The 18,654-nt window shown below is 42.1% G+C and overlaps 1 protein-coding gene across 1 annotated transcript in view; it reads left to right on the forward strand.

Annotated features, from left to right (window-relative positions):
* Positions 1-10,678: 10,678 nt before the first annotated feature.
* Positions 10,679-18,654, forward strand: part of TECTA (tectorin alpha) — a 66,464-nt gene continuing 58,488 nt past the window's right edge. Inside the window, exons 1-3 of the mRNA XM_060103319.1 lie at positions 10,679-10,742; positions 13,906-14,039; positions 16,684-16,971. Coding sequence (XP_059959302.1) covers positions 10,679-10,742; positions 13,906-14,039; positions 16,684-16,971 — 486 coding nt within the window. The remainder of the gene's footprint in view (positions 10,743-13,905; positions 14,040-16,683; positions 16,972-18,654) is intronic.

Raw genomic sequence — 18,654 nt, forward strand, 5'->3', positions numbered from 1 at the left:
TCATGGGTGCTGTTGACAAGAAGAAGTGAACCTGCAATATGATGCTGAGCACCGGTCACTTGGTCTTCAACCTGAGGACATTCTAGAGCCTTAACGCTCTGTTTTCCGTGAACAACTAAAGGTGAGACAGGCCACTCAGTTTTGACTCGGACTTTTATTAAGGAGGCATCCATGTTCAAGTGAACTTGGTGTTTATAGGGGGGAGAAAAAGTAGATAATCTAATGGAGCCCATATCACAGGTTTTGTTATGGGAAAGGTTGAGGCTGTCACTGTTATTGTTCCTCTTTAAAATTCAAGACAGAGCCTTGTGAGGAATATAAATATTGCTTACAAAATAGAGGAGGCAGTTTATCTATTATGGTCTGTGAGATCTAGGTCTGCCAAAAAATTACAATGCAATTTCAGTTTACTGAGTCTTTCACAGACTCTTCATCCTTGAATGCTTCTTAGTCACTATAAGTAATACAATTAAGGTGTTAAATAAATAAGAATGGGAATAAGAGGAGGCAGACATTAAAAAATACAATGTTTTCTGAACTACCTGATACATTTGAGGGCAGATGTAAGCCTTATTCCACTATTAGAGAATACAACTAGGACATTATGAATTGCTTCGGTTGTGTTAAAATTTTGTTTGGTTTATAGTTCAGTTTGTTTACAAGAAGACATCTTTTAAAAACCATTTGTATTTCATTTTAAATAGAAAACATTCACATGATTCAGAAATCAAACAATATAAACAAAGTATACACTGGAAAAATCTAACCCCTGTACTCCATCTTTTATTAGCTTTTTGTGTGTCTTTGCCAAGTCAACACAAATAACAGCAAATGAGAATATACTTATTGATCCCTTTTTATACAGCAAAGTTAGCATATTATATACCATCATGCACCTTGCTTTTTTTCACTTAAAATGTATCTTGGAAATCTCTCTATAGCAACATATACGAAATCACCTTACCCTTTGTTTATAATATAAGATATAGTATTCCATTTATAGATGTGATTTATAGTTTATTTGACCAATACCTTATTGATAGACATTCGAGTCTTTAGTTGTTCTCTCTCCCAACCTCCCTCCCTCTTTCTTTCTCTCTTTTTTACTTTTTTCAATTTGCTGCAGTAAAAAGCATATGTTCTTTTACATGTTTGAAATAAATCTGTAGAATACATTCCCAGAATTGGGACTGCTAGATCAAAAGGTCAGAGTGTCTGTAATTTTGGTAGATATTGCCAAATAGTTCTCCACTGGAATTACATAAAAGAACTTTTTTTTTTCTGATTTTAATACTTGTCACATCCCTGCAAAGTCAAAGACTTTACTGATCTTGGGCTTGATACGTGATTCCTGGTTAGTGCAACCAAGATGGCATTCTTCCCAATTAGGCATGCAAATCTAGGCACTTGAATTCAACACATAATAGATTTGCATGAGCCATGCATATCGTCTGTCTTATGAGCTCTCTTTCCTTGGAATCTGCAATTTTTAATCATTGGTGAGTGAGATTTCACCTCTGCAGGAGAAGGTATATGTATTATTTATCCTTAACAATGTATGAGCATTTGTTTCAGCTGAGTGCCCTTGAAAAGTGATAGACAAATAGTGCTAAAGCCCTCTGTTTATTGTCTGCAGTAAGCTTTAATCAGAGCTGCTTCTTGCCGACCAGTGAAATTCTTCTAGTACTACTTGGTGCTACTTGGTGAATAGGGAATATAGAGTGTCTCTCCACTCCCCCTGCCCCTTTTCAACCTTATTGCTAATGTGCTAACAAGGATGTTAGAATAAGACCAATTGTGAGGTTTTTTTGGTTATGTTCGTCTACTTAGAATTAGCTATTACAGACTCCTTGCCTAGAGATAGATACTAGAGTTACTTTCAGAAAATATCTGAGAGTCCTTGTTTAAATTTCAGAGCTGAGCATCATTTATTATTGAGATCTTAGATCTAGAAAGTCTTGCTAGTTAATAAACATTAATGTTACTCAATGTGATTTTCAAAGAGCCAATGCCATTTTTCTCATAATTAAGAGTCCAGTGTCTAGACTGAGTAAGATCAGCACAAAAAGAAAATTACTTAGAGGCAAATAATATTAATTCTTTAAAAAAGACATGTTCTCGAGCATTTGTGCTACAATTTAAACTCCTAATGCTTGCAGCTTGCCGTTAAACGATTATTACCATGATACTAGTAAATATGAAAAATTTAGAAATATGACATCACGTTTTTAAACATTTTTCTCTTAAGAATGAAAAACAGACTTCAGGAGAACCCATGAAAGTTAACCCAGGTGTCCAAGAATGAAGATTCCAAGGCAATAAGAGAAGCAAACTTCCAGATGTGGTGCTCTTGAGACCCTTTCATCATGAACATCTTTACTGTTCAGGAGAAGTCTTCATGAGCATAATTGCATTTTCTATATCATCTCATCCATTTCAAGGATTCTGCTATGGCTAACTACCATTTTCAGGGAGAACGTAAGCATAACCTTCGATGTAATCACCTTATCCAGCTAGATCTAGGAGGTTGAACATTATTCAATCAGTGGATAAGTGGTAGAAACAACTGCACTACAAAAATATCTGGGATCTCCATGGCAGATTATACAATGAAGCAAAATGATGAGTTGTAGAGGGCTTGTATATTTATCCAAGACACCAATGTTGCAGATTCAGATGGCTAGGAAGAAGATGCTAAGGTGGAGTTAGGAGTGCAAAAGGTTTATTGGGTAATAGCACTGTGAAAGAAAAGGAGAAGAAGAAAGATGGGGCAGGAGGGGGCATCACACCATGCAGTAGCCCTGACAAAGTCTGCAAGCCCAATAAGATGCTCTGGAGCAAAGATTTCCTATTAGAGGCATCCCACTTAGGTCCTTTTACCAAAGCTTTTCTCAAGTCATTGATGGAGGAACACAGGAACATGACCTCAGCTTGAACACTGAGGCAGACACCACAGGAGCCAACAGTTGGGAGCTGTCAGCTAACCATACTCCCTGTGGCTGGAAAGCATTCTCTTCTTGAAGGTGGATCTGAGTGGTGCACGTCTGTATGTACCACAGTCCACCCTGTGCCATGTGTAGATGCAATTCTCCATCCATGATCAGAGCCAGCTCCTCCAGGGCTCTGGCAGGCTTCTCTTCCAGAGGGGAACCTCAGAAAAGGGAGGTTAGGGGGATGGACTACAGCCCGTGACACTGAAGGTGGTTTCAGAGTCACGACTGGTACCCACTGTCTCCCTCTTCCATTATCCATTCTATCACCTCTGCTGGTCTCAGTGGTTTACCTAGTGGTTTTTCCCAAACCCTGATTCCTGAGGGATCTGAATCCCTGGTAACTATATGCTGCTCAGACTTGGGTTGCTGTGCTTGTCCATCACAGTCACAATTGGGCAAGGGAGTAGCAAGAGCCACCATCATGGGTCACCTGAGCTCCACACGTCTTACCCCTTGAGCCTGTCACACAACAGCAGCTCCACCTCCGTCCGCTTCTCAGGGTCGGGGATTCCTAATAGGGTGGTGGCTCGTCTTTCCTGCTAGTCTCTGCAACAAGGAACCCAAAGTACCCAGGCAGCATCACAGCCATAGCTTGTAGGTCCGTGGGACTCTTTCCGTGTCCCCTGGTGAGAGCACACCTTCTTGGGAACCAGGATGTCAAACTCTGCACAGCCTAGAGATGAGGGGTTGGGAAGCCAAAGTCCCTCAATAATCATTGGGAGTACTTGCAGGTGGGGCTACTCCTGCTTCCACACTTTGGTGCCTAGACCCATGTATTCCTCCTACTGGGGACACTGCTCCAACCAGGGGCTCCTACTGTAATCTTGGGCCCACACTCAACATCCCCTTTTTTGTAAAGTGGCCTCCCTAGTTGGATGCTATTTTGCATGGAATTCTATGCCTGTGGATCAGGCATTCTGCAAGCCTGTCACTAGTGGTGCTGGCTAAGGCCCTGTGGGCAGGAAAAGCATACACATATCCAGAGTCCAGGTCTATTCCTGGGAAAAGGAACCATTGGCCCTTCCAGGATGAAAGTGGTCCAGTGTAGTCATTTTGCCACCAAGTGGCCAGTTGGTCTCCCCGAGGAACAGTGACAGACTGAGGGCTTAGCTTTTGTCTCTGTTATTGACAGGGTGAACGTTCAGAGGCCAGGATAGCTAACTTAGCCTTGCTAAATAGGAGTTCATGCTATTGGACTCCTGCATAACCTCCATCCTTGCTGCTGTGGCCACTTCATATACGTGCCCATCATACCAACACTGACAAAGGCTGCTTCACATCAGCTGCCCAAGTCATTTTGTCTGCTTAGCTGTTTAGTCCCTCTTCTGGAATGGATGCTTTCTTTTGAGTGTTAACATAGGACACAAAGATCCTCACACTTCATGTCCATTCCCATCTGTCTACCCACATGTCTCTACTCTAGGCCTCCTTGCCACTTTTTTTATTTCCAGGCCCTTATCCAACTGGATATGTGATTCACCACTGCCACGAATTTGTACATGTTCTAACATCAGACCATTTTGACACAGAGTACTTGGGGGCAAGATATAATGCCCCCAAGTCCACCCACTGGGAAAATATCCCTCTCATTGTCTTTCAAGGCCACCCTTGCATGAGGCTGTAGTGTAGCCACCATATGCTTTGGGCTTGCAGACACACACCAAGCCAATCCATCCACACTCCAAGCTTAGGCTTTTTCATCCTCCTTCAGCTTGTCATATGCACCACCCACCTCACACTTCACATAGGGCCATATGTGTTATCTGGGTCACGGTGTGGGGGTTGCGGAACCAGTATAACTCTGAAAGGTGACATGGATTCTGGGCTACCTAGTCCAGCAGCTTGCTCATTGCCAGTCCAAGATATGCAGCTATGCCATTTCCATCTTAGGGTAGATTGCTGCTGGGACCCCCTGACTTTATGTCTTGGTGGGTCCAACAGGGCCCAGCTCATGAGGAGAATTTCTGGGCACGTGGTCACTTGTATCTTGGTCAAATGTTCCATCACAGGGTTCATTCTCATGCCAGGAGCTGATTTTCAGGAGGTGTGTTATTTTTTGCTGTGGATGTCATGACTTTGCTCCAGAACTCCAGGTGCTCCAGAACTCCAGGGACCTGAGTTATGGTTTTCCCACTGCGGTTTGCAATAAACAGCACATTTCATCTTTTTCTGCCCCTAACATCTCCGACAACAAAACACCTACTGAACATATGACCCAAGTGGCAGGTTTGCTTGCATTACAGTCTGGAGCTGCTACAAAGCTCTTTCATGCTCTCAACCCAAGCCAAAGCTGGCTGAATTCTATGTCACCTGGTATGTGGGCTGGAGCAGTTTTTGTAGGTATGGAATATGTGGCCTTTAGAACCCAAAGAAAGCTACGAAGAGGGAAGAATTTCTTTGTAGAGAGGTTGCAAGATGCAGCCATTTGTTTTTTGCTTTGGAGGGGAGATCCCAGCATGTCTCTGACCACTGGATTCCTAAAAGTATTACTGAAGTACTAGCCTTGAATCTCTGAGGAATGTAACTCCCACCTTCGGGGCACATGTGTGTTTCCCAGGCCTCTGGCCACTTCTTCCTCATTGTGACAATCAGTGTTGTCAACGTTGTGAATCGAGGTGATGTTCTATAGGAGACATTCCATCCAATCTCAGCAAAACTATAAATGTATATTGTTGTCCGTTCCATTTGAAGATGAACTATTTTTCTGACCCTCATGCCCGAATCAGATAGGGAAAAAAATGCATTTGCCCAATTAACGGCCACATGCCATGTATCTGAAGCCATCTGTACTAACGTAGTATCTCCAGCAAAGATACGTTAGTACAGCAGATGCAAACTGGACCTACTACTTGGTTGAGCTTGCAGTAGGCCACAGTTATTCTTCAGGCTCCATCTTGCCTAATTAAATGGAGATATGATAGATCCGCCCACCCCTGCTGTCTAAGAGAGACACTAATCTTCACCATCTTCCCCCAACCCCAGGATGCAAGACTCTTTTGTACTGACTCCCTTGGCTGGAGTAGAAGGATCAGTTTCCTTCCTTGTTATGACAGCTTCTACCACACAGACCAAGGACCCAATGTGTCAAGTATATTTATTAAACCCAATTATATATAGGGACTTGGGAACTGACATCCAGGTAGGTCTGCAGCCCCTGTGGACCTGCTGGGACTTGGCCAGGTCTCCTTTTGTTTCCTTGGCCTCTCTGTTTTCACTCTAACAGGGTCTTTGGGTATCAGTGTTAACTCAAACCCCTTGTCCAACAGTCCACAAGATATCTAGGCATTCCCCTCCCCCAGTCTACAGTCAATCAAGTAAATGACCATAGGTCTTTTGGGGGAAGGACTGAGAGAATCACTACTGTACACACTTGTCATGATGTTGCATGATTCTTCCCTTTGGTGACCTGGTTACCTTTTTAGTCTATGGATTCCAGATTTTAAAAACTGACTCAGATCCACAAACTGAGCAAGGGATCAAGACCTTTCATTGGGGCAACTGTCTTTGGCCTCTTGCTCAACCATTCTTGCTCTTTTTTTATTATATATAGTAAGCAATACCCTTGTTGGCTGCCCATCTACTTTGCCCCTTGGATGCCATGCTCTATTAATCATCTCCATAACTCTCTATGGATCAGGGCCCCTTGGCTACGACTCTGACCTGCTTGGTTATTATGAAGATTCGACCCCCTTGGCTTCAGGCAGTAGAGTGCTGCTACCTGGTCTCTGTTGTTTCAGGTGCCCATCATCCCCACTGCGATCGGACAGTCAAGTTCTGTGACCACCCCTCCTGCCATCAGCCCTGACCTGCAGAGGGGAGCCCCACTGAGCTTGTTGGTGATGCTGCTGCTTCTCTCACCAGCATATTCCTGCTGCCTTTGGTGGATGATGTGTCGGTCCTCTGGGCCTTTCCGTGGAACATGATCATATGTTGGGTCTTCTGGAGTCACAAAATATACATGCGTGTCCATGTCTCTGAGAATTTTAATCCCTTCTTCTGCCATCTGCCACAGTAATTTGGACATTTCAACCCCAATGTATATACATTATATATATTTATATATATACATATATAGATATATACACACACATACATATATAAAATCCCAATGCATAAAATTATATACACAAGTCCAAGTTTTTCCCAATTAGACCCTGATTTTGGCATAGTAGAGCTGCTTCAGTTGAGCCCTTGACATAGCCTTTGTCACCTCAACTAGGTTCTCCAGAGCAAAAATTGCCCATTAGGGGAGTCCTGCATTGGGTGGAAAGTGCTGAGGCAATTGTCCCACCACCTCGCCCAGTCATGGATGGGGTTGCCTTTGGCTCCAACAGTGAGGCTGAGCCTGAAGGAACTCACAGCTGGAGGCTCGTGGCCATCCACACTTCTCACTGCATCATTTCAAACTAGCTCAGATCTGACTCTTTCACAGAAGGTGTAAGAAACTTAAGAAAACAAAACAAAAACAATCAGCATATAAGGCTTATTCTACTCATTTTTAGGAATATTTTTTTTGTTTTGTGTTCCATTCGAACTGCCTCTCCTCCTGCCTAAAAAGCAGCATCCATCTATGCCATCTTTGTAAAACACAAATTGTCTTGGGTTACTAGCTTCAAGCCATGCCCACACCACCTTTGGTCTAAATCTTGTCAAACCTTGGCTCACTTCACCCTTTCAAGCAGAATAAACCCTCCTGCCAACATGGCATAAAGAGATTTTTGTCGTTTTTCCCTCTGTGACCACTGAGTGTATACCCGGAATACACACTCACTAACTGGCTCCCCAGCCCAACCAGCAATAAGCCAGCTCTGTCTGTCCTCAAGCACCTGGCCCTTGCTTGCACCCAGATTCTCAGTCATTCTGATCCATTTATGCCGCCATTTTGTGTATCTGGTTAGCCCAGGTGGCATTTATCCCAGGAGTAGTCCTGTCCGAAGAAGGATGAAACATTTAATATGGGTCAAAAGTCTGAGATACAAATATCCACGAGTGCATGAAGAAAGAAGACCAAAGCAATTACTATGACACTAGCAGTTTTTAAAATAGAACCAACTATTTTGCTTTGCGACATTTAGGTTGACTACTAGACTAAAACCTTGATAAAAGCTGGGCAAGGAGAATGCTCTTTGAGGTGAGTCTTGGGTTTGAGTTTAATTTTATTATGAACAGGCACCCAAAAAATCAGATTTTCTGTTACATAAATATGTGCCTTTGGGAGGAAACTAGTCATTTGACACCTGAAAGTAAATACATGTGGAGAATTCGTAAAACCTACTGAATTACCATGGGATTATGGAAAAAATATTGAATAATTTAGACTGAAAAACTAGTTTCCCAAACCTCTTGTCCATTTTAGGACAATTTGCTCAAAACTGGAATTATGTCTTTTGATACAGTTGGCATTTAAATGTCTGGTCAGAGAGAACTTTGAAGCAATTTTTAAGTTCCCGTTGATTTACAGAGAGTTTTCTCCTGCTACCTTCAAATGATTTCCTTTTTTTAACAAGTCTCACTTTAAATATTTTGGATAATAAACTTAGTTTCTGCCTTAGCCAATGTTTCTCATTCTGCATCTAACCGGACACCTTTTTACCTTGTTCACGATGCCTTTTAAATACTTACTGCAGATTTTCGTCAGGAGGGGTCTATCTGTCCCCACTCCCTCCAAGGACCCTCGCTGGGTATCTGTGGAGGTTTCCAGAGCCCTTGGTTTTTCCCTTGTGAAAGATCCTGCCTCGCGCTGGTTACCTGTCCCCTGGCCTAACACACTGCCCTGCGGTGTATCAGAGGGAAAAGGGGAGGAATAAAACCTAGAAAAGTTTGAGACAGTTTCTTTCAATACTTCATGCATACCTGTGAAAAAACAGGGTAGAGCCTATTTGTGGCAGCTGTTCAAAAGCAGAGAAACAAAAAAAGACTTTGGTAGAAAACCAACTTTATTTAAATATTGAAGGCAGTAGCTTTGTTTGGCGTTTGAATCCCATGCTGGTGGATGCTAATTCCGTAACATTATACAGTTGCCTTTTTTTAGGTACAAAGGTAGAAGGGGGGTTTTCTTCTGTGTTTTTCAGTGCAAAGTGATTCCGATCAGAAAAGACCAAGGTTTCAGCTCCAAGTAACTGACATTTCCATCTGAATCTACTCTCTTTTTTTTTTTTAAGGGGGGGAGAAAAAGGTCTAGTTTTTCAGGAAAAGAACCTCTCTACGCAATCCTGAAACTGATCTTTAGATTTACTTTTCCTTAATCAATAGAAGAAAAACTTGATTGCAACTCAACACTTATGTGACTCTAGCGCAGGACTAACTGAATTTTTGGTTTTGAGAGTAGGGGATTCAGACATCATTTCAGGAATCAGAAATAATTGGCAGCAAGTGGGGGAGAACTGACATGAATTCTTGTTTTACCTAAGTTTTCCTGGTTTACCAAGATTTGGCTTAATATTTCCGACTCCATTCCTCCAGTCTCTGCAGAACAGGTTAGTGACATTTTTCATAAATACAAATATTTAAATGAATCCTCCTTCCTGCTCTCTGAACTGTTTCCCTAAGGACTCCAGTCTTAAACCTGCCTGACATCTCCTTCTGCTAAAAGCTGTGTGTGATCTCTGCTAAAGGCTTCCTCCCATTTTCAGCAAAACTGACTAATATTTATTATGTGCTTAAGATTTCAATGTGTGTGCTTGACAACTGAAGATTTACAGTAAAACTCACAGAGGAGATTCACTGATTTTCCATGGAAGTCTGGCTGAAGAATTGTGATAGCTTCCAATAATTAGAGAAAGGTTTTTAGTTTTAAGAATGCTATCAGAAGCAAACTTCAGTGTCTACCCATGCACTTGGTGCTGACGCAGGAGTATGTATAATTTGGAGCTCGCATCTCAGCTCTACAGAGCGGCTCAGATCGCCCAAGGGGTAAAGCCACTGGTCCAGCAGATTGTAACTAAAATGAAAACAAGTTCACTTTTGTGATGTTCTTTCTCTAATTAATTTGCTGCGACTAATTACTTGCTTGTGTACCGGATTCTATTTTTATTGTAATTCCAAGGAGCCACCCCTGGCATGGTTCTTTTTTTATTACATGTCTATTATTCATTTCACATATGGAAAGTCAGTGGACAGTCTTCTACAGCCTGTGACTCTGGTCTGTACTTCAGAGTGATGGACTGGCCCCATACTTTACAGAAGGTGATGGCAAACTCTAAATCCTCCTACCTGTAGGACCACATTGTGTTTTAACTGACTTTTATGGGAACCTGATTGAAAGCTGTTGTGAAAATTAGGAGAGCCTGGTCTCATAAGGATGGATGTCTGTTCTAGAGACACAACAGGCACCTTTAGAGTGGGGTCCTGTTTTTCAGGGCTTTAGTAGCTGGAGAGTAGATGCCTTTCCTTGACTCATTGCCGTGCTCATTGATTCTTTATAATTTCCTGACAATTTGAATGATCTCATTACACTTCCAAACTGCTTCTCACGGGGGAATCTAATTTGTTCATGAGGTGTTGAACATAGGAGGGCCTGCCAGCATCCAGGGCATTTCATCCTGACTCAGAACTGTTGATGTTGTTATGTGAATGTTCTATGATGGTTGTGATGTGTCTTGGGACTTGCCACCAAACACACCTGGTGTTCTATTTACTCTGGCAAGCTGGGGATTTTTTTTTCTTTTTCTTTTTAAAATTCCAGGATGAATTATTCATCATTACTTAGAATTTGGGTCTCTTTCATCTTCGCACTTGTACGGCACCAAGGTGAGTACTACAAAATTCCATAAAGCTCGTGATTAGCATGCTCTTGAATTTATAAAGAGACGCTTTTGTTGGAACTGTAATTATCAGGGCAGGTGTACATGTGTCTACAGTTACAACAAGAAAAATGTAAATTAAATTCTGCCGTCAAGGGCAAAATACATTAACTCTGAATGATGTTCATTTACATTCCTACTTTTTCTTATTTCACTTCGAACACAATTTGTATATACCAAGTTGCCCCAGGTCAATGGAATAAGTCTTTAAGATAATGCAAATTATTTTCATTAAAAGTACACAGGGTAGGTGTGTGTGCATCCCATGCCTGATGATTGATTCCAATGAAGGCATTTAACTGATGGCACAGACTTTAAAAAATACACTTGTTTAAGCCCAAATGAGGGAGTTCCAGTGGCATTAATGTCAGTGACTTGAGTATCAGTGGCCATTTACAATGGCCAAAAATCTAAAACTGCAAGTGAAATAAGAAAAATTTTTCCCTCCGTGATTCCTCCTTTTTCTCTATGTAGCATTGCCCCGGGTAGGCAGGAGATCACATGCATTTCTTTCTACAGTTTTTGAATTTTAGGCAAGAAAGGTGGGAAAGTCTATATCGATTTGAAACTTTTATGGCTAAAATTCTAGAGCATCTTCTTTGTTTTGTTTGTTTAGTTCAGCGGACACATGATTACAAGTCTGAGTGAACAGATCTATAAGGCATGTGGAGCCCTAACGTTTTTCTAGGATTGGATAAATTTAAGCAGTTGTCGCAGGCGGGCTATAGTGTGAAACCCCACAATAATGAGTCCCACTGCCTCTAACCTCGTACTCCTGCTCTAAGAAAGTATGTCTTATTTGGAGAAAAAAAAAAAAAAAAGCGTTCTGGGAACATAAGGTTTATTGTAAAATTCCTGGCCTAAAATCAGCATGGGTAAGGAGATTCTTTCTTTTATTAACTCTGATTCTATTGATAGGCTATGATGTTAACAAGCTATATTTTTATAATAGTAATGACTTCTAAGGTAGGAATTACTGTAGTTTAAACCTACTCCCTTTTATTAGTCATATTTTTTATTCAACAACTATTTGATAAGTACTTACAATATTAGATATCTTGATTATTTGTATTCTTCTTAAAATTGAAAATTGTTGATTGTCCATCCTTTCCTGTTCAAAATCATGAGCTAGTCAGGATCATTCCTGAAGGGATGAATCTTGCAAATTTGTGTCACCTTTGGAGCAGAGAGAGAAGTTAGGGACAATCTCTCTGACCATAGTTTTCTGTCTCCTTAGGAGGGGCATGGATTTCTCATATCCTAGGCAGATTGGCCAACACTGCCCCGAATACCAACTAATCTTTCCATTCAAATGATTACAATTCAGCGTGAACTTGAGACCTTGTTCACACTTGGACATCACTTCTAAAAAGTTCCCCATGAAGGATAAATCCATGACACGATTTGATTTATTATTATTAATTTGAGAATGTTCAGTACCCTTCAAATTTAATAAGTACCTGTGTATAATTCTATGATAGGGATTATAAAGAGATTTTTTAAAAAATTGCTTCCTTCTGGGAATTTGGAATTTGTTACTTCTATGTAATTATGACTGTTAGAGAAACCTTTTTTTGTCTACTGATTGTGACATTAAATAAAGCACGTGGGCTGAGTGCCCTTGTGATAAAACTAACTACAGCACCTCCCAAAGATTTCCTTTGGTTGGCTTCACAGAGACTTCTGAAGGTTGGGGAACGATGCTTATACACTAATGACCAGGCTCGTCTTCCCCACTTCCCTCTGATGTTAGTTAGCCCTTGGAAACAGAGTAGTTCTTCCTCCAGGCAGACCTCCCCTCATTCCCTGCTCCAGGAGGAGAGAAGTTGGCACTTGGCCAGGCACTACTGAGCTGCTTTCTGGTCACTTGGCCACTCTCTTACATGAGCTGCTCTCTGCTCACTTAAAGGCTCCCAAAAGAGCAGGGCAGCCCTCGGTGGTTTCTCGCCAGCCTATCTGCTCCATCAGCACAGAGCAGGGATTCTCCCAAGGAGGGGCCCCCGACCTGAGGATGGGGCATCAACATTTGCAAGCAGGTGCCTCACGAACTGTCAGCAGAAGCCCCAGATGGATTTGCCACATATGATTTAAGAAAATGGAAGAATAGATGATGTTCTATTGCTCTATTTTCATCCAAGAAAAGAAAGGACAGAGGCAAAGAAACATTACACCCCAGATATAAATTATTTCATAAATGCCATTGGACATGATCATCCGTAAAGTAGACCCTAGGGAAATTGTCTAATTTCTCTCTCTGAACTGGGCCACCCCTTGCAAGAGTTTGGATGAGAAACTTCTGAGAAACAAGCAGCTTGCCAAGAGAGGTGGTGACACGGTTACAGGAGGGGAGCTGTGTGTGTCTGTGTGATGACTCGCACCTTTGACCAGGATGATGAGTAAGCGCCCCACGCCTCCTCCCCAAAGGGTGCTCAAAGGCCCAACCTCCTTTGCCCCAGAGGATCCCATGTCTGTCTTTATAAACAGGAGCTGGGCAGAGAGACTTCTCATGGGGCCAGAGCTCAATCAAGGTCATTCACAGGCCAGTTACTAACCCTCTCTTCCCACTCTTGTCCCAGATCCAACTATTGTTTATTTCCTCTGTGATCTGGTATCTTCTCCTATGGTGCATCTGGAGGAAGGGGACTCCTTTCAGGAAAAGACTTGATAGTAGAATTCTTGAGCTAGAAGGGAGTCTCATAGCCACTGGCCACATTCTCTGTATGTTGCCTTCTGATCAAGGATTCAGCGGGCTAAGCCACACCAGACCGAGAGGCACCTCTCAGTGCTCTGAGAGCCCCAGGCAGGGCTGATCTCACAGTCTTCCAGCCAGTGTTAGCCACTGCTATCTCCTAAATGTATAGAAACATAGAAATGAAGCGGGAAGTGATTTCTCTTAAGGAGAAATGCTATCACTTCCACGCTCCCCTTTCCAGAGGCAGAAGATAACGCACCGTGTCCAGCTGAGGTTGAGGATAAATGAAAAGCCTATCTGACTTACACGTCGTTTGTAAGACTTACTGAAAGAAGCTGGCTTTAGCGGGTGGGAGGAAAGCAGCTTGCCGAACCGAAGAGGGATAGGCCATCTACCTAACCTCCCTGTCTCTTGACAGTTCAGCCCAGGGAGCTCATGTATCCATTTTGGCAGAATGACACCAAAACCCCTAAAGTAGACGACGGAAGCTCACCTGAGATTAAGCTGGCCATCCCCATCTTCTTCTTTGGCGTTCCTTACCGCACCATCTATGTAAGTGACAAGCAGCCCAGCTGTTGCTCTAGGGCTCTCCCACCTTGCTGGTCATTAAGGAAAAGTATTTTAAGTACCTTCTTCCAGGGCTCTGGGAATGGAGGATTTGTTGGCAGCCCAGATTACGAGTTCTGAGATTTCATGAGCTGATAGGTTTTATGATTAAGAAAGTCAAAGGTATATTTCATGGCTAATGTTCATAGCAGAGGAGTATCCAGAGCAATGGATGGCTTTTGTGAGTGATTAAACACCCAAGTGAAGCAGAGGCCCCAATGCCAGGAACATTATTTCTGCCACTAGACAAGATAAAAAGATACAATGAACCACAATAGGAGCAATAGCAATTTTCTTTCCCTTCTGGGGGTGTGAAGACTTTAGGCATCTGCTCTTCTGAGGCTTCCTACCAACTCGGAGCAGAGTCAGAGTAGAGGGGCACTCAACTATTATATAAAGGTTGTTTGCAGAATTGGCCAACCTCACTGGGTCTGAGATATGCCACAGGGTCTCATTGTCAAAGCTGCATGAAGGAATGGTATCATTTGCTGTCAGAGCTCTCCTGGGCACCTGTGTTCTCAGGTTGTTTTAAATTTTTGATCATTGGAATTGCTGCTAGTGAGACTAGCACATTGACAAGAAGATTCAGAGCAACTGAACCTGTCTTGATTTTCGGCCTTAAAAGAATTGAGTGAAGCAAATGTAGGTTATATTACATCCTATTCTATTCTGCGCCCTGCTCTGGAGGAAGAAAGAAAACTCCAGGCGCCTCCATCTCTGGCCTTCTCTGCATCTGGGACCTCTGTCTTCCCCAACTTTTGATTGATAGCTCAAGGCTGACTCCCACTAGAAAAGAGTTCCCTCTTCCATTATGTAACCTGTGGTCCTTGCACTCGCAGCATCAGCATCCCCTAGGCACTTGCTAGAAATGTCACTTCTCAGGACCCACCCCAGACCTACTGAATCTGGGAGGGGGCCCAGCTATCTGTTTGAACAAGCCCTCCAGGGAATTCTGATGCCCACAAAAGTTTGAGAACCACTGCTCTTAACTATAGAATATAATCAAAACACATCTGAGTCATCACTAACTTCCTCTGCTAGTCTGTGTGTTTTAATTACACCACTGTTCCCTAGAAAACACATTGCTCCGGCATCCTGAAATGCCTTTTATGCTCTACTCACTGTAGAGCCTCCTTAGTCTATAACAGCTGATTGTAAGTTTCCAAATGTGTTGACCTGATTTTGGAGATGAGAGGGCTGCACAGGACTTCCATTCTGGAAGCCTTGGTCTCCTAGACCTCTAGAACACGTGTATTTAGTTAAGCTCCCCTTTCTCCTCCATTGTACTAAGTGACATAGAGTCTGAATAATTCTTGCCTTTGCAGAAGGAGGGTCCTTAATTTGGGGGAGGCTTATTTGAGGGCAAATTTTTCCTTGGGTTTCCAGCACTTTAAGTCATGCAGTCTTGTTCAGGCTTCTGGGTTGTTCACTGATACTTGCAGACAGTAGACTCTCAATGTCCTTGTAGCTGGATCTCCAGCTTCCTTTCCAAATTGCACACCCTTGCTTCCAAAATAGGTTGACATTCATACCCTTGACCCAGGTACTGATAACTTATCTCTGGGATCTGAGTCACTGTTAATGTCCATAATATTACTAATTAAATATGAACCTAACAATAGAATGTTTCTCTATTGAGGAATTGCAAGTATTCCCATCACAGACACTCCTGCTGTTGAAACCATACAAGCCTTTGGGTTAATCAGCTTCATGTACCAACATATTGAGCTGCAGACACAGGCAGAGGCAAATTGTTTACAGATCCTGTTTATGAATATATTTATCGGCTTGTTATTTGCAGTAAGGTTTAGTAATTTAATAAATTTACTAAGCCATTTATAAATCATGAAGAAATCACCATAAGATAGTCATTTACATATACAATGTAAAGTTTTCATGTCTCTATTTTGTGCAGAGACTATACAAAGAAGCTAACAAACTACAGGAGCTGTAATGGAATTGGGCTCATCTGTAGATCGTAACCTTATCTTTTTCTGAGTACCGAGTGGTTCTGACATCAATAAAAATCCTTTAAATGTCTCATCCAGGGTGGGATATGGTTCATCTCGAGATCTGAGTTTGGTGATGGAGTATTTGCTTTACCTTTCACTGACACTCCTCTTTTGTCATGTAATAGGAATCAAGGTCTAATATAGAGTTCCTCAGTTTTTTAATTTAACTTTCTGCTTCCATGTTTTTTGGGTTTTTTCCTGTCTATTTTGCATCTGTAACTCTGCATCTTCTTTATTGTCCACATAAGCCACTGCCTAGCCCAACACACACACACACACACAATCCAGTAGCATTTGATAAGTATAAATAAAGACAGGATAGAGAACATGAAAATGAGGCTGATTATTAATAAGAAATGCAGCTGGCTACAAATTGAAAGTGAAAGGGAACCAATGAGTTTGTCTGGAAGCAAATGAACCTCCTAGTTGAACAATGGAAGCTGCTGTTTGGGGGTTCTGATTCAGTGGTTTAAAAGTCGTTTCCATTCATATGATTAGGTGAGCATCTGTCTTGGTTTATGACTCTGAAATTGTCATAGTCTCAGATCCACTGTGCAAAACCTCTTTTATTTTTGTAGGTCAATAACAATGGAGTTGTTTCATTCAACGTGCTAGTGAGCCAGTTCACGCCTGAATCTTTTCCCCTGACGGATGGGAGGGCCTTCATTGCTCCATTTTGGGCAGATGTGCACAATGGGATTCGAGGCGAGATCTATTACAGAGAGACCATGGACCCTGTCATCTTGAAAAGAGCCACCAAGGACATCAGGAAGTACTTCAAAGACATGTCAACCTTCTCTGCCACTTGGGTTTTCATTGTGACCTGGGAGGAAGTCACGTTTTATGGAGGGAGCAGCACCACACCTGTAATCATTCAAATTTTCCCTTTTCCACTTCGTATTCTGACATCTAATTCTTGTCCATCTTCACTACTGTGAAGGAGTCTAATTGTTAGAGCTGAAGAATGTCAGTTTCCTTGAGTTAAACTGAGGAGTCTTGCCACCCACTTTCCAGGAAACAGAGGGAGCTATCACACCTAACCAGTCCAGTCAGCCGTAATATTTCAGAAGATGTGTCATCTCTATCACGAACCATTACAAATGTCTATAAAGAAGCCCTCCACATTTTTCTTGCAGTAGGTAGCATTCCTATTTTGCAGGAGTGATTGAGACACTGAGACCCCATACGATTAGGGACCCACCAGGAACCCAAAGGTCCCTTTTCCTTACCAGAGGCCCAAATGCCTCTCTCCATCAGCTAATTTCCTTTTTTTCTTTTTTCACAAAACCTGATAGGAAAAGGAAGCTAGGGTGCCAGTTTGGAGCCAAATGATCTGGCTCACTTTATTATGTTATGACCTTTTTTAAAATTGTGACCAGGGCTAGAATTATTCATATTTGATGCTAATTGGATTGGGCAGTTAAAGTGTTTCATGAATAAAGTTTCGGCATCTGCTCAGAAATCCTAAATGGGCAATCAAATAAAAGTCATATAAGAAAGATTATCACTGGCATTATTATAGAGATAATCAACTTTCTACGTAAAGGGACAGAGTGTAATTTTCAGGAAAGCCTGCCGTTTGTTTGGATGACTTTGGCAATGGAGTTTTTTGAAGCAGCAGATGCGTCTTCAATGTATAATTTCCAGTAAGCAAAGACACTCAGAAGTCTTCCCTCCGCTTTCTTAGGATTATTTCCAATTCCATCTGTTTTCCGATTTCCCTGGCGATGAGTCAGTTGTTTCAGGGTGAAACAGAAACTACTGAGTTAGAGACAGAGTTGGAAAAGTGCTGGGCTTGCATTTCGTAGCTGCCCTGCTGTGAGCACCCTGCCTCTTTGCACCTTCTGACCAGAGCATCGCAATGCACTTTATCACTAAGAGGTTCTGGAGAACAGAAAGGTACAAGTTTAAACAGTGGATGCACTGGCTAGAAATAACCTCTAAAGAAGCAAAAATGTCCCTCTGTCATGTTATGGATTGCTAACGACTCCTTGGGTGATGTTTTATGTCCTTGAGCCTCATACCTTACAGCTTTAGGATGCAGGATGCCAGCGATCGATACATTTTAGTGTCAGAGGGAGAAAAAAAGAGAGATGAAATGCCCATCAAATGCTGACTACCAGTTTTTCAAAAACACTTCCATTGGCAGTAAAAATGGCAAGATAATTTAGATACTTTCTGGTTTGTACTTTTGGCGTAAATTTCTGGACTAGGTGAGGACTCTTTCAATGAGGGTGAATGAGGTCACCTCTCAGTGCTTTGAGCTCCTTGGAGAAAAAGATGATAAAAATCCTCCAGAGCTGCAGGAGTGTCCATCCATTCCTGTCTTCGAAATCGGGGCCCTCTTCCATCTCCCATTATCCTAGGCACCCCCTTCTTTAGGGGAACACGTATCAACAGGCCAACTAAACACTGGGCATGAGAGATCTTTTAGAAGCAGAAGCCCAGTAGAAAGTCAAGAGGATGTGTTTACTTTAAGGAAGGAGAACTAATATTTATTGAGGCTGACTGTGAACCCAGGGCTGTGATAGTCTATCTTTGCAAATCAT

The sequence above is a fragment of the Mesoplodon densirostris genome, chromosome 7 (assembly GCF_025265405.1).
Source record: "Mesoplodon densirostris isolate mMesDen1 chromosome 7, mMesDen1 primary haplotype, whole genome shotgun sequence".
Taxonomy (NCBI): domain Eukaryota; kingdom Metazoa; phylum Chordata; class Mammalia; order Artiodactyla; family Ziphiidae; genus Mesoplodon; species Mesoplodon densirostris.